At 38.0% G+C, this 24639-nt stretch overlaps 1 protein-coding gene across 5 annotated transcripts in view; it reads left to right on the top strand.

Annotated features, from left to right (window-relative positions):
- Positions 1-24639, top strand: part of PCSK5 (proprotein convertase subtilisin/kexin type 5) — a 492571-nt gene that overhangs the window by 241328 nt on the left and 226604 nt on the right. For all 5 annotated transcript variants that reach the window (XM_070480332.1, XM_070480331.1, XM_070480335.1 and 2 more), the window contains exon 10: positions 17643-17746. In XM_070480332.1, coding sequence (XP_070336433.1) covers positions 17643-17746 — 104 coding nt within the window. The remainder of the gene's footprint in view (positions 1-17642; positions 17747-24639) is intronic.

The raw sequence follows: 24639 nt of genomic DNA, 5'->3' as shown, positions 1-24639 counted from the left end.
ATCTAGGTTGCTTCCATGTCCTCAGTTCAGTTGCTCAGTCATGTCCAACTCTTTGTGACCCCATGAACCACAGCACACCAGGCCTCCCTATCCATCACCAACTCCTGGAGTCCACCCAAACCCATGTCCATGGAGTCGGTGATGACATCCAACCATCTCATCCTCTGTCGTCCCCTTCTCCTCCTTCCCTCAATCTTTCCAAGCATCAGGGTCTTTTCCAATGAGTCAGCTCTTCACATCAGGTGGCCAAAGTATTGGAGTTTCAGCTTCAGCATCAGTCCTTCCAATGAACACCCAGGACTGACCTCCTTTAGGATGGACAGGTTGGATCTCCTTGCAGTCCAAGGAACTCTCAAGAGTCTTCTCCAGTACCACAGTTCAAAAGCATCTATTCTTTGGCACTCAGCATTCTTTATAGTCCAACTGTCACATCTATACATGACCACTGGAAAAACCATAGCCTTGACCAGACAGACCTTTGTTGGCAAAGTAATGTGTCTGCTTTTTAATATGCTATCTAGGTTGGTCATAACTTTCCTTCCAAGGAGTAAGCGTCTTTTAATTTCATGGCTGCAGTCACCATCTGCCATGATTTTGGAGCCCAGGAAAATAAAGTCAGCCACTGTTTCCCCATCTATTTGCCATGAAGTGATGGGACAAGATGCCATGATCTTAGTTTTCTGAATGTTGACTTTTAAGCCAACTTTTTCACTCTCCTCTTTCACTTTCATCAAGAGGCTCTTTAGTTCCTCTTCACTTTCTGCCATAAGGGTGGTGTCATCTGCATATCTGAGGTTATTGAGATTTCTCCTGGCAATCTTATGAAGCTGGTGCTTCATCCAACCCAGTGTTTCTCATGATGTACTCTGCATATAAGGTAAATAAGCACAGTGACAATATACAGCATTGATGTACTCCTTTTCCTATTCGGAACCAGTCTGTTGTTCCATGTCCAGTTCTGTTGCTTCCTGACCTGCATACAGTTTTCTCAAGAGGCAAGTCAGGTGGTCTGGTATTCCCATCCCTTTCAGAATTTTCCACAGTTTATTGTGATCCACACAGTTAAAGGCTTTGGCGCAGTCAATAAAGCAGAATTTAATGTTTTTCTGGAACTCTCTTGCTTTTTTGATGATCCAGTGAATGTTGGCAATTTGATCTCTGGTTCCTCTGCCTTTTTTAAAACCAGCTTGAACATCTGGAAGTTCACGGTTCACGTATTGCTGAAGCCTGGCTTGGAGAATTTTAAGCATTTACTAGCGTGTGAGATGAGTGCAATTGTGCGGTAGTTTGAGCATTCTTTGGCATTGCCTTTCTTAGGGATTGGAATGAAAACTGACCTTTTCCAGCCCTATGGCCACTGCTGAGTTTTCCAAATTTGCTGGCATATTGAGTGCAGTACTTTCATAGCATCATCTTTTAGGATTTGAAATAGCTCAACTGGAATTCCATCACCTCCACTAGCTTCGTTTGTAGTGATGCTTCCTAAGGCCCACTTGACTTCACATTGCAGGATATCTGGCTCTAGGTGAGTGATCACACCATCATGATTATCTGGGTTGTGAAGATCTTTTTTGTACAGTTCTTCTGTGTATTCTTGCCACCTCTTCTTATTATCTTCTGCTTCTGTTAGATCCATAACATTTCTGCCCTTTATTGAGCCCATCTTTGCATGAAATGTTCCCTTGGTATCTCTAATTTTCTTGAAGAGATCTCTAGTCTTTCCCATTCTATTGTTTTCCTCTATTTCTTTGCATTGATCACTGAGGAAGGCTTTCTTACCTCTCCTTGCTATTCTTTGGAACTCTGCATTCAAATGCATATATCTTTCCTTTCCCATGCCCTAACTATTCTAAATAGTGCTGTAATGAACATTGTGGTACATGTGTCTTTTTCAATTATGGTTTCCTTAGGGTATGCCCAGTAGTGGAATCGTTGGGCCATATGGTAGTTTTATTCCCCGTTTTTTAAGGAATCTCCATACTGTTCTCCATAGTGTCTGTCACCCTACTTTTTGACCATTCTTACTCTGTTCATCTTTCCAGATAAAATTTAACATCATTTTGCTATGTTCCAAAAACAGTACCAGTGACAATTTATAACAGTTATATGAAGTCTGATCTCTTTATAGAAGTTGATTTTCCAAAGTTTTAGACTTGTCTTTAGTTCCATACTTTGAGAATTAGATACTTTTGGAATAGTATTTGTTTTTGCTATTACCATATGCTAGAGAAGGAAATGACAACCCACTCCAGTACTCTTGCCTGGAAAATCCCATGGATGGAGGAGCCTGGTAGGCTACAGTCCATGGGGTCACAAAGAGTTGGACACGACTGAGCGACTTCACTCTCACTCTCCTTATGCCTTTAATTGATTGTTGCTTACAGAGCTATTATTTTTCTATGTTTCTTATCTCTTGCCTCTTTAATTACATTACATTGTAACTGATTACCTTGAGGGTTTTTTTTTAATACATAGCATCTATTAGTAATACTTACCTCTGTTCATTTAAGTATATTTAAAGTATGTTCTTATTGTATAAATTGGTCACTGTAAGCTCAGTTCTTGGTGTCAGGTTGATTTCGGTTCCAAACCAGTCTCTACACCAGTTTGACCTGTGTAGCCTTGAACAAGTAAAAACTAAGTTTCTTAACCTTCAGTTTTAGTTTTAGTTTCTTCATCTGAAACTTGGGTTAATAACTTAGAATCAGCAGATTGTGACTAGAATTGAATAAATTTAGGTATATGGAAGCTGATACTATGACAGTATTTTTATTAACTAACCATCTAAAATGTTAAATATCAAGAATGACAGTAGGGAAAAAAAAAGAATGACAGTAGGCTTTCATGTCTTGGTCCTGATTTTTACTAGATTTTGGGGGTTATTTTTACTGATTTTTTTCCCTTTTTATTGATGTTTGTTTGTGATAAGTTAGAAAAAGAAAGCAAATTGTATAGCAGCACAATGTTGTAAAGATTTTGTTAAGAATAGAATTTGGATTTTATTCTCAGTATCTGTTGAGATTAATATATAGTGTCTCATCTAGAATTGTTCATGTGACTTACTAGGACAATAGATTTCTTAATATATTTTATTCTTATATTCATGAATTAAATTTAGTTCTTTAATATGCTATTCATTTAGCGTTCCAATATTTTATGATTCTGTGTGTATTTTTCTTAGTAGAAATTTATAATTTCTTTTAATGAATAATGTGTGTGTGTTCTTGGTAGCATTTGGTAATAATGATTGTGTACTTGTGGCAGATAAACAGAATCTTCTACAGTATTCTTTTTTTTTTCTTCATTCCTCTTGTTAAAGGTAACACAGGTAATAAGTGAAGAGCCAGGCTTCCTAACCCAGATTTATTTGACCTTGAAGCTGGCCTCTGTCTCTGCCAGTTTTCAATACCAAGCAAAGTAAAATTCACAAGATAAATTGTGAAATTTTGCAATTTATTTTTTCCTCTAGAGACACTTAGGATTGCTGTCCTTATAAGTTTAAAGGAAATCATCTGGCTCTAAAGCCTCTTTGAAAGGCATGTCTCTGGTAAATTTTCTCAATTTTAATTTCTTCATTTATATTCTCCAGAGTGATGTCCATTTTATATGAGTTTTTAAAACTTTTAGCCAATGATATATAGATAGAGAATTTATGTATATCGAGACGATCACCTGGAGCAGGGCATGACAACCCACTCCGGCATTCTTGCCCGGAGAATCCTATCAACAGAGGAGGCTGGTGGGCTACAGTACATAGGACTGCAAAGCGTTGGACACAAATGAAGGGACTGGGCATGCATGCACATGTGCATATATATATATATATATACACACATATGCATGTGTATGTATATATATACATATATATAAAACTGTAATGCAATTGTATGTGATACCATTGTGTGTGTGTATATATATAGACAGATAGATAGGTTGTTTTTCAGGTTGTCACCTGAAAAAGCACAGTCTAAAAGTTGAGAGTTAATGTTTTATTCAGTGGACAAAACTGAGGACATAAATGCAGGACATAGCATCTCAGATAGCTCTGAAAGACTGCTCCAAAGAGGCAAGGTGGGGAGCCAGGATATAGGAGTTTTTGCAACAAAGACCAAGTAGTTGGAACATCAAACAGTTATTACTAATTAAAGAAAATCAGATATTTCAAGTTAAGGAATTTAGTGCTTTTCTATATATGAGAAGATGCAAGAGTCTGGGCTTACTGAAATCATTCCTTTGATATGTACCTCAGCTACCTGGGAGCAGAAAGGGGAGGGGCTGGCCGCAGTGTCTGTTGATGATGGACATTGTGTTTCCGTCCTGAATTCCCTCGGGGCTCACCATGGGGGTGGCTGTAATGTGATGACTTAATGCCTGCGATATCCTTTGATTACTGATTTGTTGTAGTTTAGTCATTAAGTCCTGTATCACTCTTTTGCTGCAGTATGGACTGTAGCCTCCCAGGTTCCTCTGTCCATTGGATTTCCCACACAAGAATACTGGAATGGATTGCCATTTCCTTCTCCAGGGAATCTTCCCAACCCAGGGATTGAACCTGAGTCTCCTGCATTGGCACGTGGATTCTTTACCACTGAGCCACGAGAGAAGCCTGTGGTTACTGACTGATATGGCAGGGAATATTTTTTGTTCACAACATTATTATATTTGTTGTTCAGTCACTAAGTCATGTCTGACTCTTTGTGACCCCATCAACTACAGCATTCCAGGCTTCCCTGTCCTTCACTATTTCCCAAAGTTTGCTCAAACTCATGTCAGTTAAGTCAGTGATGCCATCCAACCATTTCATCCTCTGTCACCCTCTTCTCTTGCCCTCAATCTTTCCCAGCATCAGGGTTTTTCCCACTGAGTTGCTCTTTATATCAGGTGGCCAAAGTATTGGAGCTTCAACTGCAGTCCTTCCAATGAATATTCAGTACTGATTTCCTTTAGGATTGACTGATTTGATATTTTTGCTGTCCAAGGGACTCTCAAGAGTCGTCTTCTCTAGCACCACAATGCAAAAGCATCAGTACTTCAGTGCTCAACTTTCTTTATAGTCCAACTCTCACATCTGTACATGACTACTGGAAAAACCATAACTTTGACTAGATGGACCTTTGTCGTCAAAGTGATGTCTCTGCTTTTTAATACACTAAGTTTGTCATAGCTTTTCTTCCAAGGAGCAAGTGTCTTTTAATTTCATGGCTGCAGTTACTGTCCACAGTGATTTTGGAGCCCGGGAAAATAAAATCTGTCACTGTTTCCACTCCTTCCCCATTTATTTGCCATGAACTGATGGGACTGGATGCCATGATCTTAGTTTTTTGAGTGTTGAGTTTCAAGCCAGCTTTTTCACTCTCCTCTTTCACCCTCACCAAGAAACTCTTTAGTTCCTCGTCGCTTTCTGCCATTAGAGTGGTATCATCTGTGTATCTGAAGTTGTCGATATTTCTTCTGGCAATCTTGAATCCAGCTTGTGAGCCATCAAACTCAGCATTTCACATGATGTACTCTGCATGTTATGTTATAGTTATGTATATGCTACAGTTAAAAGTTATGACCAACCTAGACAGCATGTTAAAAAGTACAGACATTACTTTGCCAACAGAGGTCTGTCTAGTCAAGGCTATGGTTTTTCCAGTGGTCATGTATGGATGTGAGAGTTGGACTATAAAGAAAGCTGAGCGCTGAAGAATTGATGCTTTTGAACTGTGGTGTTGGAGAAGACTCTTGAGAGTCCCTTAGACTGCAAGGAGATCCAACCAGTCTATCCTAAAGGAAATCAGTCCTAAATCTTCATTGGAAGAACTGATGCTGAAGCTGAAGCTCCAATACTTTGGCCACCTGATGCGAAGAGCTGACTTATTTGAAATGACCCTGATGCTGGGGAAGATTGAAGGCAAGGGGAGAAGGGGATAACAGAGCATGAGATGGTTGGATGGCATCACCGACTCAATAGACATGAGTTTGAGTAAACTCTGGGAGTTGGCGATGGACAGGGAGGCCTGTTGTGCTGCAGGCCTGTGCTGAATGACTGAACTGAACTCTGCACAGAAGTTAAATAAGCAGAGTGACAATATACAGCCTTGTGTACTCCCTTTCCAATATACTGTCTTTCCAATTTTGAACCAGTCCTTTGTTCCATGTCGAATTCAAACTGTTGCTTCTTGTTCTGCATACAGAAAGCCATCTCCTTGCAGCTTCCCCTTTGTCCTTGCATGTGGGTTATCTTCCTTGTTGTTTTCCAAAATCCTCCTGTCAATGGTGTTCAACAGCTAGTTGTGATTTTGGTGTTCTCGCAATAGAAGATGTTTATTGTATAGTTATCATTATATTAATATGCATATACATGTATATTATTTTCTTTATTAGATGTTCGTGTTCTTGGTTCTTAAAAGGTCAGTTCTTAGATTTATTTTTCAGTAATGCTGTTTTTCCTTTGTCCCATTTTTATTTTGTTGTTGTTTCTTCTTTTCCTTAAGATCATTCTTTGTTCTTTTATGAATCTAACTGGTTGAATCATGGTTCATATATTTTCCCTTTTGCATTAGTACAATTTTTAGAAATGGACATTTACCTCTGAACATACTTTTGGCTGCATGTCATTTTTTTCTAAGAATGTCTTCCTGATTGATAGAATGACAGTTGAGAATAGTAGTGTTAATCGTTTAACAAACTGTTTCTATTAAGATTTACTATTGACTGTCTTTTTCGCTGCATTGTGGTCAGATAATAAAGTCAAATAAGCAATGGCAGTGTTTTAAGAAGTATTGTTTTTTTCATTACGGCAGTTGTTGAGATGGCCTAGTGTATCTTCAGCTTTTCTTCCAAAACTCAGGTAATCCATGAATTTTGAAGTGTGTTGATATAAAATAGTAGTCACAACCTAGAAGTTGAGAGTTATGTTTTATTTGGTGGGAGTCTAGGAGATACAACTCTTAATATTTCCTGAAACATATTGTGTCCTTTCAGCTTCCCATGGACATCTTTAATCAAGTGTGATTTTGATTCCTGATAGAGTCTGCCATAGGCCTTCAACGATTGCAGTCTAAGAGACCTGGCTTTAAAGTCCCATTCTGATTGTCACTGTTACGACTCTGGGAAAGATATTCAGCTATTTGAAACCTTAATTCCTATAGATTACCCAAAACATTTGGGTTTTTCAGTAACGTCTGTAAAAATGGAGAGATGATACTATCTACCTCCTGGAGTTGTTATGTATGCATTAAGTAAAGTAATGTATACAAAATGCACAACAGAACATCTGATGAATAAATAGTAAAAACTAGTAGCTGTCAGTCCTCAGAGGAAGACAAAGCTAGTATCCTGATGTGGGTTTCTGTTTTCTGTCTTTTGAATCTATCATTCTTCTCTTACCTTGTCATCTCTTCACTATTTTCCTTAAAAAAAAAGAATTGTGGAGAATTCTTATATTTGTATCCCACATCATTATTTCAGTTCTCCACATCAACTCCCTAATATCCATCCCTGCATCAAGTTATTCCCTCCAATGCAAACTCTGCTTTTGCTAATACCACTTTATCTTTTGTAATCTTTCTCTCAGCTTCTGTTTTGACATCTCAGTTGCTTGCTTGACTGATTCCTTTTTTCTGCACTTTCTTTTCCATGGGCTCCATATTATTGTTTTTCTTCTACTACTTTCTTCTCTCTCTTCCTTTTCTTTCCTGTCCTTTGCAGTCTTCTCTTATGTTTCTTTAACCTTTAAATTTTTTCCTTCCTTACTTTCTTTGTTTCCATTTTTGCTTAAAAAAAAATTTTTTTTTTCTCAATGAGAAACTCTGGCTTCAAAAAGGGTATTATGCTGAACTACTCTGGCTAGCATCCAGGCATGGATCTAATCCAATCTGCCATTAAATTGTGGGATGAGGGACAAAATCCTCAGTCAGCTCTGAGATGCTGGCAGAGATCCATCCAAAGTAAGGATGCTGACTGAGCACAAGATCATTTCCTACCCCGACTATCAAACTGGAGACTTGCTGGCCAATCTCTACAAGCATTGTTACCCAGAATCTACCCCTTGTGGCCCCTCATCCAGTATAAGACACAGTGCTGGAATAGCTCAGATCTAGAGCTCTGGAGTTAGACTGCCTATAGCCAATTTCAGCTCTTGTTAACCATGTGACCTTGAACAGGACTGTTAAACTTTTTCTATTTGGATGCCTTTATTTCAGTAATAAAAATAGTACCTGTCTCATAATGGTACCTGTGAGAAAGAAATGGATAATAAATATTGAGCACTTTTCACAATGTTCCTGGTGCATAGTGAGTACTCAATAAATGCTGTCTAATATTCCATAGTTTTGGAGATACATATTTTAGGAATTTTATTTAGTAGCTAAGTATGGCTAGTACAACAGGACATCCTCAAGTCAAGATGTAGGTTCAGAAGCTCGAGGATACCGAGGCCAAATCGGTGTTATCTCTTGACCTTCCGTCAATGGCTGCTGCGGTGCCAGGCCGCATGTCTGCGTTCAGGTCAAAGGAGGAAGGAAAGAAAGAGGAGGACCGGGCCTTGCCCGCAGCAGGAGAGCAGAGACTGTCTCAGAAGTGCTCAGTGGACTCCCACTGATGCTCTAGTAGTCAGAGCTCTGTCTTTCCTCTCTGGAAAGATTTTGGCATCCCACCGTATAGAGTAGAGGAAGCAATAAAAAAGAAAGTTGAAATTTATCCTTTATTTGTTGTCATAGTTTCTGGGAATTTGAGACACTGATAATAAAGGCAGGAGAGATATCAGAGTTAGTACATGGACTGCCTTAAAATTTAGAAAGGAGTACGTGTATAGTAGGGAATTACCTACCTGATTTTTCAGTCCATTAATACCTTGGTTCTTTAATTTGGGAGACAGACAGGAAGACAGGGCTGAGGTTTGGGGAATTTGTTACTCTTTGCTCATCTACTTTCCTTTAGGTGACAGGTCAGCTTTGTTTTCTTAATGTGAAGTATGGGAAAGTTTTAAAACATTATTTTTTTCAGTCCAGTCACGTCTACCATAGTGTTATTTGAAATACCTCAAAAATTATTTTAATAGATTTCTGTTCATCTTAGTTGATCTTTTCCTTGGTGTGTGTTTTGAAAAATATTTTTTGTTCCTATTAGAAAAAATTGTTAGGAGTTGACAAAATAAACCAAGAGTGTCTAAAATAGAATAACATTTACTTAAAATTCTAGAATCCCAAATGCTTAGTCATTTTAAGTTTAAAATTAAAGCTGAATGTTGAAAGTGTCCATTTAAAAACATACTTTGTCAAAAAGCATGTAAAAAATGATCATTTTAATTATGTGTTTAACAGGAAAAAGTGAGAGAAAAATTCCATAATTTAAAATAATAGTAATAACAGAGATGCAATAAATATTTTTGCTGCCTGTCCATGGGTTCACCTGCTGGCTTTTGAGGTGAGAACTCTACAAATCCTTGAACTGCATAGAAAAGTTTCAAAAACACTTCAGTCTGGCAGTTCAGTTAAGCGAATAAGTATGTTCAGTCTTCATTCTAACATCTGGTACTTAAAAAGCACTAGGATATCAAATCAAAGAACATTTTTACCATCTTCTACAATGTCACATCAGTGTCCAGCCATCAAAAGAGATCTTTCCACAAATAGGATTCCTTACAATCACAGTGGGTACAAGCAGTTCTTTCCCAACCAGTCAGCTTGCTGCCTCCAACATCAGTTTTTAAAGCCAGAACTTTTGTCACATCTTAGTAGAATGATTATTTCACTAAAAAGAAATATGTCAAGGTGTTTAAAATGCTATTTTGCTCAACTATTATAGAAACTAAAATCATAATATTAAAATTTAGGAGCATAGAGGAAACTGTTAGTTGCTCAGTCATGTCCAACTCTTTGCAAGCCCATGGATAGAGGAAAACAGCTTAATTGAATGGAAGTTCATCAAATGTTAGTATAAATTAAAAAAGTGGTCCTTCTAAATTTTTCTAAGATGATAAGTTGTTCCTCTCAAATAATCATAATGACTACAGTTTTTGAGAGCCCATTATATGCCAGGCATTTCATATTCATTACTTCAAATTCTTGCAACCAAGAATTTGAGGTGGTAAATTTGTTTCTGCATTTCAGGTGGGAAACTGAGTCCAGAAGGTTTTAGTAAATGATCTAGGGTGACAGACCTATTAAGCAGTATGTCATCATTAACTACAAGTCTTTCTGACTCCAAAACACATATGTCAATATTGAGATTGGTATAAATCTCGTGTGATTGGTATAAATATGCCAATATTGAGACTGGTATAAATTTCATGTGATTGAAAGCTATGTTCATATTATTTTGAGAACAAATTTAAATGAGAAATACATAATGGGAGTCATAGTGTCTTCCAGTGGGACAGGATCAATTAGCTTAGGATTAATGTATTTATTTATGCCCAGCGCTAGAGAGCCTACAAAATTAACAGATAGGTAGAAGTGAGCTGTGTCCTCCAGCTTCTGTCCCAGACTAGAGTTTCTCCTAGCTTGACCAAGATAAACTTAGGGAGGAAACTCTCATACCAATGTATTCTGTCCACTTCAAACAATTTCAAAGTTTGGTGACAAAAATGAGAGTCATATTTAGATTCCCGATTGTAGTTGCATAGAGAGGCCTTTTTTCCTTTCTTTTTTTAATTGAAATATAGTTGATTAACAATGTTGTATTAGTTTCAGGTGTATAGCAAAGTGATTCAGTTATAATAGCCTATGTATATGTTAATCCCAAACTCCTAATTTATGCCCCCCTGCCCACCCACACCTTTCTGCTTTGGTAACCCTGTTTGTTTTCTATGTCTGTGGGTCTTTTTCTGTTTTGCAAGTTCATTTGCATCATTTTTTTTAGATTCTTGTATATAAGTGATATTATATGATATTTGTCTTTCTCTGTCTGACTTCACTTAGTATGATAATCTCTAGGTCCATCAGTGTCACTGCAAGATGGCATTATTTATTTCATTCTTTTTTATGGACATGTAGTATTTAATTTGTGTGTGTGTGTACTCATATATACATTTTCTTTGATCAGTGGACACTTAGGTTGCTTCCATGTTTTGGCTATTGTGACTAGTGCTGCTATGAATGTAGGGGTACATGTATCCTTTTAAATTTGAGTTTTCTCCAGATATATGTAATGAGTGGAGTTACTAGATCATATGGGAACTCTATTTTTAGTTTTTAAGGAGCTTCCTTATTATTTTCCATAGTGGCGGTACCAATTTACATTCCCACCTACGGGGTAAGACGGTTCCTTTTAGGAGAGAGGCCTTTAGAATGGCCAGAATTTGTAATCTCAGGGTAATATTTTTGGAGAAAATTGAGGGTATCACAGAGCAGGTGGAAAGAAAGTTCCATGACTGTGAATTGACTTCGGTGCATGTGATCTCAGCTTAGAGTATCTGTGCCTGACCTCTCATCAGATTTTATTCCATAAGCATTTACATAGCAAAGCACTTCAAGGAAATGATTATTGAGCTTACCAACAAAACATCATTTGTAAGGCTACAGGAAACTTAATCAATGTCTTTTAGGTGTAATGACAAATCCAACAGATAAGGCAGGATTTAAAACGGAAAGAAAGCACTTCAGTTTAAATGACAGAATTTTTCTTTGTAAATTAGGGGCTATCTTAAATATGTTTAGACACTGAGTTTCCATACCTTTGGTTTAGACTAAATTCAGGGAATCAGTGAGTAGTTTCAGAAAAGAGTAAAATAAAAATTTTACTTAGTTGATCTCACACGAGTCTTTTTTCTTTTATCTTTTCTGCTTTGGTTCAGGTGTGGATGGATCAGAAGCAGGGGTCCAAGTGATACCAATACAAGTCGTATTTCTAAATCTGGAAGTATTATTAACTGTGTTTTCTGTTACTACAACCGAACATTAGGCCTAGAACTTTTGAATAAATTTAGAACACAAAACAACACATGCTCTTTAGTAATATACTCCTGCTCACAGTGGGACTCACCACCTGGTGATCCCCTTGGAGTCTTCATTACCTGACAAAAGAAGATTGGTACCCTTTGTTGAAGATTCTGTTGAATCATTGTGGGCATACACAGGCTGCAGGCAGAGTAATGTTTTTCCCAATCTCTACATGCTTTAAATACTTCTGACACATCTTGGTTATTCCGACTCACAATAAATCCTTTTCCATAATTGCTGACTTATTTAGCATCTGTAAAATGACATTCATTTTTGGCTACTTATTCCCATTTTTCTTTTACACAATCTTAGGAAACATAAAAAGAGACTGCTTTGGTCTCAGATTTTGAGTTGACTATTTAATAAGTTGGATATTTGATGATGGTGATTGCTCATGCTGTTTCCCTATAGGTCTGGTCCACGTGATCTCTCATCATTGCATTAGATGGACTCTTGTGTTTAAAGAAGACTGTCCTGTTTAGGGGCTTCCCAGGTGGTGCTAGTAGTAAAGAACCTGCATGCCAATGCAGGAGACATAAGAGATGCAGGTTCGATCCCTGTATTGGAAAGATCTGCTGGAAGAGGGCATGACAACCGTGCCAGCATTCTTTCCTGGAGAATCCCATGGACAGAGGAGCCTGGCGGGCTACGGTCCATGGGGTCGCAAAGAGTCAGATACGACTGAAGCAACTTAGCACACACATGCACGTCCTGCTTAGGAAACGGTTTTCATTGTTGGCATTTGCTGTTGCTCCTCTTATTGATCTAGTCTTTTTCTGTAATAAGATGTGCATTTGTTGTTCCTTTTATCAGTTGTCCTTAAACTGCCTCTAATGATAGATCCATCTGGGGGTTTGAGGGGAAGGTGAGTTTTTTTTTTCTTTTTAATAAGTGCAGGTGAATCAGTCATTTGGGATTTAAAATTAGTTCTTATTTTTAAGGACACCAAGTACAGATTTATTCACATGTTTGCAGGATTATCTGGGAAAACTCTTGGGGAGAGTTTTTTTTTTTTTTTTAATTTAAATGCTAGCAGTTGCACTTAGACCCCCTCCAGTATTCTTGCCTGGAGAATCCCAGGGACGGGGGAGCCGGGTGGGCTGCCGTCTGTGGGGTCGCACAGAGTCGGACACGGCTGAGCGACTTAGCCGCAGCAGCGGCTGCACTTAGACGTCCAACGGGAAGCATGAGACAGAATGTCTCTCCCGGGATTTGTCCTACTTCTTCCAAACCTGTTGTTGGGCCCACAGAATCCTTTGAACAGCTCAGAACAAAAATGCAGCGCAAACACCAGGTAGTGATAGTGTTGTTCCCGATCCTGTTTTTGCAGCTGGCAACTGGAAGTATTTGGGATGAGCTTCAGCCGAGGCTCCCTAACTGGAGAGGAGTTACCTAATCAGGCTTTAAACCACATCAAAGTGTGAGTGTGTCAGGCAAGGCAACCAGTTCATAACAAATGTTGAGGAATGATAGGATGTTATGACATCTAGGATAAAATATTATTTTAGAAAAGGAATATGGCTTTTCCTAGCTCAGTATCTTTCTGTTTACCTTTGGTAGAGTGTGCCAAAGTTAGGCCTTTGGAACCTGAAAACTCAGTGAAGGCTCAAGAATCTCCTGAATTCTGTGGCAAATAAAACTTAGCCAACTGGGTTGAGATTGACAGAGTTGGCACAAAATTGTGTGGCCATGAGGACAGGATGTGCCATCTTTGGCTTCCTCACCCAGCTGTTAGAGAACCACCTGACAAACCACTGTGTGTACTTGGGCTGCAGCTTCATGGATCTATCTGTAGATGGTATTAAATAGCAACTGATCGCATACTCTGCAGCCGAGCGCAGCTGGTTGGAACTGTAGCTCTACCCTGACCTACCTGTATGTATGTCCTTGAGTTACTATGTGGAACTCAGTCTCACTTTTGTCATCTGTGAAATGGGGATCAAAACTTTACCTCTATCATATGCTTTTTTAAGATTGCACAGTACACACACACATAACAGCATTCAGTACCTGCCCCTGGCCAAGTGTTCAGTAAATGTTGCTTACTATTTTGAAGTCATCAAAGGATGCAAAAATCCCTAACAGGGAAAAATGACACATACAGGACTCCTCAGAAAATCATGTACTGTCTTGAAAGGTCGTCACTAGTTAGCCACATTTTGCAGACACTTATACATGTGACCTTTATGTGTATATTGTTGGCCAAGGGTAATTGTTAATGATTCTAAGAAGAAACCCAAGGGGTATGTGGCGTCACTCCTGATGTTGTTTCTTTTTTTTTCCCGGCGTCATGCGTCACTCCTGATGTTTCTTTTTTTTTTTTTTCCTGGTGGCTTCTTATGAGATTGGTGGTCACCGGGCTCAGAGTTGAGAGGTACCACTCTTTTTCTCCAGGTTGGTTAGACTTTGGGCTTTTTTGATTGTTATTTGCCCAAAGGCTTTGGAGGCTTTGGCTGTGAGAGGCATGCTGGTTGTCAGAGGCCAGTGGAGTATGAGTCCAGGGTAATTGGCAGAATAGGGTAAGTTTCAGGGGGTCCTCTGTTACTGTCGGGTACTGTGGCGTTCACGGTACAGGGCAGCCTGCTTTCACTCTGTATGTGGCTTATTCCATGTTTGATGACTTCTTCACTCCTACGTCATCCCTGTGAGCATTAAAGTAGGTCATAAAACGTGACTCAGACTTTCTCATAAATAAGAGTGCTCTCAGGATACTAGTCTCTTAACCTATGGCTATTTCCCGAGCTGATCAATTACCCTCCCAGGTAGGAGCACCGCTGCTTCAAAAACACATTGGTTTCCCATATTATCTTTCTCACTTTATTTTGGTGAAATTCAGGACATTTTGAAATTAAATCATTTCTGAAGTTGTGCATTATCAAATGTCACAGTAAAATTATATGAATGTCTCCTTCTTTCTACGTGTAGTTTCAATTTCCTGAAGCTAATTTCTCCCTTCTAATTATGAGCACTCCAAGAAGAATTAGTTTTTGCAACTCAGCATGAGAGCAAGTAACTCTTATTTCTTCAGGCTGAGTTGAATGCAGGAGACTTCCTGAATCTGCCTGAATACAAGTGCCTAAGGTACAAGATAAGTGTTTCCTGTTCTGTTATTATTATTCTATTTTCAGTGCTAAGGGTCACTGGGGAAATGATCTCCCAATGGTCAGAATTGTGTGCTTGATATTTCTAAAGGAATTTTACCCTGGTGATAGGTAACAGGAAAACTTGTATGATTTCTTTTTTTTCCTGGAAGGGTAACATTGATGTGAAAGTTTCAACTGTGTGTTAAATGTTATTTTAAAAGTACAAGGTTGATTTAGACATATTTATCAAATCCAAGTGTACTTTTAGGTATCTTACTGTTTGCTCATTAAAAAAATAAAAGCATACATGTTCACTTGAGTGGATTTTGCTTTCCCATAAATAAGTGACTAGAGTGTCTTTCCACACTGACTTTTTTGTTGTTCCTTTTGCCCCTCACCCAAGTAACTAGACTGGAAAAGGGAAAGGAGAATAACATTGCATTTCAGGCAGAACTAAAACATCTTATGTTGAGAGTAGTGTTCAGAATTATCCATGGACTCATTCTTCTAATTTTCCTGATTGTAACGCATTGAATCGACCACGGGTTTTTGTTGTTGTTGTTGTGTTTTTGTGGATTCAGTATTAGTTAACTAAGAACCAAATATGCTAATTTTATTAGAACCAGAACTCTTCTGCTTCCTGGGATCCGTCACACAATCTCCCTCCCTTTCTTGAGAGTTGTTGTACCTTGTCTGGTTCTAAAATTGGTTCCTAACAAGTATCGTATCAAAACAAAGCAAAAATAATTCTGCTTTCATTGTTCTCATATCTTTAAAACTCATATGCCTGGGTTTTAATTCCTTAGTGTAAGTTCTTTTGTTAATGCAGTCTTACAAAATAGTCAGGATCCTATCTTGTTCCCTATGGAAACCTTGGAAATGACAGTAATCTCTCTTATTTTTCATCTGAGAACATAACAAAAAGGTATGAGAACTCTGTAGTACTTTTCTATCCCCATCTCCTTCATTGTCAGATCATTAAATAGGAACTATGGCTATTAATTTTAGCAAAATGATGTACTGTCTACCACTTCTAATGGCTTATTAACATCAGGAACTAGGTTAAATACTTGGCATGACAGTTGACTCTCGAACAACATAGATTTGAACTGCACAGTTCCATTTATATGCAGATTTTTTTTTCACTAATTGTATACCACACAGCCTGTTGTTGGTTGGATATATGGATGCAGAACCATGGGTATGGAGACCCAGCTCTAAGTTATATTCAGATTTTTGACTGTTCAGGGACTGGTACCCCTAACCTCCACATTGTTCACAGGGCAACCATACTTTGATTCAGTTGGTACAACAAAGTAGATATTAGCATCCACATTCTAAGTGGGGAAACTGACTCTTTGAAAAGTCAATTTCGCATAGATAGAAAATGAAGGAGCCAAAAAATGGTCGCTGGGCTCCCTCTCATTAGGAGGTCACCCTCAAAAACATGGATATGGTGAGTATGATAAGAAAATGTTGCGTAAAGTGAAGCAATGTGCAGTTTCATCCCTGAAAGTTAGCTATAAAGATAGCGGGTTCTCTGCGTGGAGACACACCAGAGTACATACGTGCCCATATGAGGGGGTGCAGAGATTACCACCTGCCCCTGTCACACCTCAAGGGAGGTAGCAAGTCATTCTCTCTCCTCCCCCAAATGTTCTGACCCATCCTTTGCAAATATCCTTCTAAAATGAAGGTGGTAGACGAGAAGCAAAGAAAACAACCACCCAAGCTGCATGATAAGTTGCCATATTTCCAAGTTAAGTAAAAGAAAAAAGTCATAGCTCACATTCAAGATTGAATTGAATAAGAATCCTGATTAGAATTTCTTGCAGGCACTGAGTCAGATGCTGTCTAGAAAATAACATGTTCTTTGAAAGGGAACGAAAGGCTCTGAATATGTACTCGGATTTGTTTTCTGTGTGTTTATTAGTTTTGCAGTTCTGATGAAAGTATCTTCCATTCAGTAGTGTCTGTGATCTTCAGTGCTAGCAGCCGTAAGAAATAGATATTCAATAATTTAATAACTGTTTATTGCAAATTAAGATCACTCCCATAACTGTCTGTGCCTGGGTGCCCAGTGTTGGGCTCTGTACCTCATCCTCTTTCCTTCAGAACACTGAAAATGGAGACTCAGTTTCAGCTCAGACTTTTTTCGTATCCCACACATCCATCCAGAATGGTTAACATTGCTAAGTTCTTTGTTAAATTACAAGTCTACTGCCTGGCTAACAAGTGAACAAGAAATGTTCAAGAGCCCTTCAGTTTTGACTTTAGCTTGTTGTAATTTTCTAATGACGATGCAAGATTCTATACACAGGATGACAGGGCCAGGACTGGGAGCCTTTTTGAGGAAACTGAAAATCCTCACCCTTTTAAAACCTTACATCCACTAGTAGCACATTACTTCTCAAATGAAAGGTTACATTTTCTGCCTCCCTAAGACTAACGTCACCTCTCCAAGTGGAAAACAAGAGCGGCATTTGGCATTCGTTTGTCCCAAACCCAAATCGCTGACCCTTTGTTTTTAGTACTTTGCCCTTTTGCTTTTGCTTTTTTGATTTGCTTGTGACTCTCTGCTTCCCCCATCTTTTTTTTTTGGTACAATGATTCTTACCTTGTCTTTCCCCAGTCCGTTTCTGACCTGGAGAGACGTGCAGCATGTTATTGTCAGGACTTCCCGTGCAGGACATTTGAACGCTAATGACTGGAAAACCAATGCTGCTGGTTTTAAGGGTGAGAACTTCTTTCATCTTCTGTCACAGGCAAAATATTTTTATTTTCCCCCATTTTAAATGGAGAGCAGGCAACAGAACCCCTCCACAGAAACTTTAAATTTTGTACTGACACAGGATGAGGTTGATCTCTTAGTTGAAAAAAAAAAAAAAATGAAAAAGGCAGATTCCTCTTTTTAAAAAAATTAAAACAACATATTTACGGCAGATTTCCTTGGCTTCCCATATCATAGGTCAGTTTCTTTAAAGGTAACCATCTCCCAAGTACTGTCGACCTATGAGGCTCCTCGTTAGCTTACTATTTGCTGTCCTTGATTATCTGAGTGATATTTGTAACAATGAATTTAAAAATTCCTTATCTTCTGGAGTGATTGCTTCCAATTAATAACATCTGGTATCTTTTGTTCCTTTGAGGGTGGCACCGTTAGTTGGTAGGCTATGCATTCTATATATTTTGTTTTTGTTTTTCCCCAAACTTCCACAAATAGGAAAACAGGCCTAATTCCATGATATTACTTTACATAAACTAATAATTCTTATGAAGCTTCATAATGCAGTCTTATACAAGTGTACACAGGCTATAATAAGTGCTAACTATTTTTCCCATGGATGATAAGGATTATAGTTCCTTCAAACTATCTTACTAATAGTAACTATTTTGTTTGTTGTCATCCATAACATATGCTATAATCAAAAGAAAATAATTATATAAAGTGGATGTCTTACAGTTTAGTATCTTTACTCAAGTTTCAGACAACCTAAATTTTAAACCATTAAGTTATAACAAAGATTACTTTTTGCCATATCTGCAGACTTACATTTATTCCCAAATAATATTTGTATCATTATATACCCCTATAGATGAAAAACAGTATTCCATAACAGAAGGAATATCTACTTACAAATTGCAGTTCTGGTCCTCAGATCATTGGTAATAAGCTGAATAATCCTGGGCAAGTCATTTAATTTTTCTGGGCCCTAACTTCCCAACTTAGTTTAGAAGCTGAATAATATTAACTACATAGAATATCTTATGTGTGATTTCCATATATCCATAGTATATTATACTCAATGTATATAAATATTCATGCTGAAAATGTAACGTGTAATTTTAAAAATTATTTGCAAGTAGCTTATTAGAGTCTCATGCTTTGCCAAAACCTTTCAATATGCCAGTTAACCAGTGCCATATAAAAGAGTTCTTTGACTAACATCTTCACTGAAGACTTCACTTTTAGAAAAGATAAAGACTAGCCCTCTTCTTTTGAGTATTATCAAACACCTTTCCATGTTTGTAAACTATATAATGCCTTAGTGTTCGATGAGCTTTTAATTGAAAGCTTTGTAAATACCAGTTGGGATCACATTTTCTGAAGCCCAAATCAAGACACAGTCCCAAAATAGTAAATGCTATGTGCAGCATCAAAAACATTTGAAAGTTCAGTTGTTCGAGAAAATCCAGGATGTAATTTGCCATATGTATGTTTCCTTTTGATTTGCTTCCACATGCTTCCAACCCCTACTATAAATTCAGGCAGTCAAGGGGTTGAGTTTGGGGAGCAAGGTGGGGTGGGGGAAGGGATGAAAATATAACCTTGGTTGGTTCAACACTGCAATGAACTTCTTAGTAGAAGGTTCATAGACTAAGTACATTGACCTCCATAAAGCTGAGGAATCAACTTTAACCCAAATAAAAGTCTTAGTTTTACTTATTCCTTTTTGGCAACTTAAAAAGAGCAAATGGTTCTAATAAAAAATGCAACTCTTTTGAAAACCTCTGTTGGTTTTGGAGAGGGGGAAGCAGAGGCTTTAGACTGAATCTCGCCAGATCCAAACCTGAGTCTGAAGGGGGCTGTCCACTGCTTCTGGCAGGGGGCAAAGAGCGTTTTACTATTGCACGTGGCAATATTTAGTATAATATTTCACTCTTCTCTTAGATTACTGCCAAGAGTAACAATTAAAGTTCGCTTTTTCATAGATGAATTACCCTGAATGGTCTGGACTCCCAGCAGAATTGTTTTGTAATTTTGTTGATGGCAAGCCCCATATTTCATCTAAACATGATCATAATAAGAAGAATTTTTGAAATTTTCTTCCCTTCTCTAAGCATTCCCGTCCTCTCCCTAGCATCCCACAAATAAAAGCGATGAAGGCAGAGGCTAGCAGGAGAGGAGTCATGCTTTGGCAGGCGGGGGGTGGGAAATGCAGGTCACTAGGGCTGGAGAAAGATGGGCTGACTTTATGCAATAAGAACTGAATGAACAAAAAATAGTGAAGGCTTGGAAAATGTTCATGCAATGAGAGCTCATTTCAAATTAGGTCAGCCAGCTTTTGCAGGCCTTACTTAGTGGGAACACATGGCCTGCAGAAGAAGTTGCCTGCAAACAGAAGCCTGCAGCCCTGGGTGCGTGCCCTTACCACTGGGCTTGGTCCTAATGCTGAGTGAGATGTAGGTACGAAACAAATCTGAAAACACCTGTGCTTCCCTGGGCTTGCTCCTATGGCCTCATGTTGAGTGATCTAACTTGTATGAAGAGTGGGGTGTTGGGTTGTTTTTTTTTTTTTTTAATCACTAGAATTTCATAAACAGGTTGGCAGGTACTCTTCTGCAATGGGGCTGTCAGTATGAATGTCCAGATTTCCTCTTTCTCACCTGGTTAAGCAGACAGCTCAATGTAGCAACCAGTTAGGTTTGGGGGTCTCACCATCAATAGACTTGATAGTCTTAGTTCTCACTGATAACTTGGGAGAAGCCAGCACCCTACAGATCAGGCTTTTCCCAAACCCTGCTACGTGCCTTTCATACAGCGTCCTTACATGTCTTTGAACCTACCCACGTGTGGTCCATCTAAGTTAGAGAACAGACCCACATACTATCAGATCTAGACTGATGTGGGTCTCCGTTCAAGGCGGACTTGATCCACTCTTACCTACATGTGTTATGGACCTGGATTCCTGGCCCCTAGAAGGACATTCCTTCCAGAAGCAACTGCTGGCTTCTGTTAACTGGCATGGACGGATTGCATTCAGGCAAGGAAGTTGCCCAAGGAGGACTGACTCCTCTGTGCATCTCTCTGAGAGCAGAGTTACAGATGAGCTGGATGCAGAGAACTTTCTTCCCCTTTCTCTGCACTCTCCTTGCAGTGAGATCAATTTATAAACAGTCCTATAGTGAGATCTGTTCACAGTGAACCACTCATCAACATTTTTATGTTATGGTAGCTTAACTTTTAACAGTGTTAACTGAACTAAGATGATTCTATCTTGCAGCTTCTTTATAATAATAATCTAATATAGATAAAATACCTTCTGTAGAAGATCTGTTTTTTAAAATAAACATAATTCAATGAATACATACCTATGAAAACTAACTGGATGTTATTTTGCTATGTTCATCCTGTGAATAATCCTAGCTAAGTTTCAGACAACACCTTTTGATTTTAAACCTCTTCCGAGATAGTTTTTTTAATAATAAATGGAATAAATGTGATGCATCTATCAAATAATCTGAGATTATGCATGAAAGTAGGAAAGTATTTGCATGAAACCACATCAACAGATGTGTTATCCGCCACTAGAGAACTAAAATCGAAATTCCAGTATTTTTGCTACTGACCAACATTTGCAATGCCTGGAGACAACTTTGGCATTCAATTGTTTGTTTGGGAGTTTCTTTAGTATTTCTTTTTCCTTTTTTCCTTTTGCTCTTATGAAATGTCTTTTCTATTTTTTTCCTTTCTGCTCTTTTTAATAACCCCCTCATGCTCCTTAAAATGTGCAAATCAACCATAGAAGTGAGGGTTTTGCCATCTGGGTGGTTTTCTTCAAGGAATTTAATTTACGTAGTCTCCTGATTTACTTATTCACAAGTATTTCCTGCACACCGTCAGCAGGCCAGCCCAACACATGATGAAGCACACTCAAAGAGCAGAAACAGAGGAAATGTCCAGTTCCTATGACTTTGCCTCCTATGATCTGGCTGCACTGTGATTTCCCTACAGAAACAGAAGTTTACGCTGTACTTTTTTCCCCCTCTAGTCAAACCCAATCAGTCTTTCAGGTTCATATTTATAAAAGTGTCAGTGATCCTTCTCTCACCATCTAAAATGCAGCCCAGCCTGAGCAGCAGAAGGCAGCTAATGAGAGAATCTCTCCTGTGGCATGCCACATACATTTTGACGAGTTCTGTTTTTGCATAGAAGGTGTATGGATCCTAGGGCCCTGCGGAGGGCTTGCTTGAATTCTGCATTCTTCTAGAATCCATGGCTCAGAGCCTTTCAGGAAGAACCCCTCCCTCTTTCTGCTTTAATCTGAGATCCCTGCCTATTTCCTACCCATCTCTTCCCCCAGTCTCCTGGGCTGTGCTCATCGAATCTTTCCCCCACATCCGTAGCCCTGGTTTGCTGATGCAACTATGAGAAGTCTAATTGAATGCATGCAACATCGATGCTATAGTTTTTTTTTTCAAAGTGTCTGTATTTGGATATGATAACTTGATATTATGCAGTTAAACTCTCTTAAATCTAGGAACAGGAATAGACGTCAGATAATAAATTAGGAACTTCTGTCATCTTTACTAGGCGAAAGAAAGAAAAAAATGTCATTGAAAATCAAAATGACAACTAAGTGAGCGAGGTTACCACGCCTTCCATTTCACTGCCCTCCCAGACTATGTAAGTCTCTTTTTTTCTACCAGCATGTTGCTGAAACCTCCCCATCCCCACTGACTCTTTTCTTTGACCACAACTAAACTACTAGATTTTTAAATTTTTATTTCTAACTGATTTCCCACTGTGGGGAAAACAATTGACAGTCTAACATGACTTCTTAGCCTCAAAGGCCCTTAACTTTTAATAACCTTTATTACTTTTAATTGCCATCATTTTATTTCCACTGGTAGGGCTGGTAATTTTAAGATGTTCCAATATATTTTTAATACCTACTTGTCTTGCTTTCAGTTTGTAACACTTATTTAAAAAGAATTTAGAAGTGCTGAAACCATTAAGCATGCCATGTGTTGAATTGAAACTAAAGGTTTTGAGATGTGTGGGGCTTTTTTGCGTATATAAAGTGATATCTGATGTGTTACCATTTGAAAGAGTAAAGCTATATTGTTATCATATTATTTCACTGTACAAATAATATTTTATCTTTGCCACCTAGCATGCTGATGTTATGTTGGTAGCTATGATTAAAGTCCATAATGTACCTTAATTGGAAATGTGTACATCAAGTTTTCAAAAAAAGGTCAAAGTGAAATGTTATTCATCTGGTCAGTGTCGGAGGGGATATTCAAATCAGATGCTTGACTTCCGTCCCAATCCTGTTTTCAGAAATAAAGCATTTAGTTCTTTTAAAATGAAGAGAGGTGTATAAATACATTTGATCCTACCTAATAAAATTTGCTCCCTAGAAATGCCACCTGAGTTTCTTTCAAGATTCTGAGTTTTATTCCACTGTACTCTACGAACTCATATTTATTTAATATATTAACTTAAAACCTTTCCTTTTGCATTTATTGATCATTGAACATATGAGCTTACCTTCTTGCTCCTTTATAAACAAAGATATAAATCACATATAATTTAGGGGTTTTACTTTTATTCTTTCGTCTCTCGGATGATGTACCTAAATATCTACCTGGAAACAGCAATATAGGACCCCTGACAGCCATCTGCCTGATCTGTATTCACAGTGCTCACTTGCCCCATCAGAGTGTTCTATTCATACATACTAAATATGTGAGATTTAAAAATATTTTCTGCTAATGAAAATGCAAACAAAATGTTGTTTTTTCATTGCTGGTCTTTGAATGGTAGTGTTAGTTTTGTTAGACTTTGGGGATAATTCTGTTTTATACCCCTACACACAGAAGTTTTAAATGTATGTGGTTTCACACTTAAAATCCATCTTCAAAATAGAATTAAAATGATGGCTGTACTACATGACTATTACCTCTTTACCAGATATAATTAGTTAATGAAGGGAATTATGTTTAGAGTAGTTTTGTGGTTTTGCCACAGTCTTAAGAACCTTATTCTAGGAGAGAGTCTGTTATTGATATTTTCTTTGGCCTTTGAAGAAACCAATTAAAGTTTTTGTATCTTGGGTTTTTAGAATGTAGGTAACAAAATACCAAACATAATGAGAAGCCTGAGTTGAATGAAAAGTGCTTTGAGATTGGAAAATACCAAACATAAAAAGAGTCTTGACAAAGATAAGACTCTTAAAGTGTATTTTCATATGTCACAGCTTACTACTGCAAGATGAGGATAAAGATAGAGAACTACGTTGTGAATTAGAATGCTGTTTTGGGGGTGAAATTAATTAAATTGTCTGAGTGAGCAAGACAAAATGCATTAAGGCTTTTGTAATGAAATTAGCACAATAGGTCGTCCTTTTATTCCATAATTGCATATCAATGACTATACTATAATCATATATAAACACAGCTCTACTGTTTTGCAAATTAATTTTAATGTTTAAATATCACCTTGACTTCAACCTACTAAATCTTGAAACTTTGTTTCAGCATGGGAACTAACGACAGAAATCTGAACTGATTGTAGTTATAAATGTCTTGTCACTCTTTAGCCATTAATGTACAGTATAAAAGCTATGAGCATAAAATTTGATTTTTTAGCAATATGCAAAATTTGTATACTTCAGTGAAAGTTGATTTGTGTTATCACCTGATGAAACTCAATTTTGCTAATTCTAAAGAGGCTGGACTTCCTTAGGTATTTTTTTTCCATTTATTTTTATTAGTTGGAGGCTAATTACTTTACAATATTGTAGTGGTTTTTGCCATACATTGACATGAATCAGCCATGGATTTACACGTGTTCCCCATCCTGATCCCCGCTCCCGCCTCCCTCCCCATCCCATCCCTCT

Source organism: Odocoileus virginianus, chromosome 18, assembly GCF_023699985.2.
Source record: "Odocoileus virginianus isolate 20LAN1187 ecotype Illinois chromosome 18, Ovbor_1.2, whole genome shotgun sequence".
Classification (NCBI taxonomy): Eukaryota; Metazoa; Chordata; class Mammalia; order Artiodactyla; family Cervidae; genus Odocoileus; species Odocoileus virginianus.
Note: the sequence above shows the minus strand (reverse complement) of the source record. Positions and strands in the feature narration are given on the sequence as shown.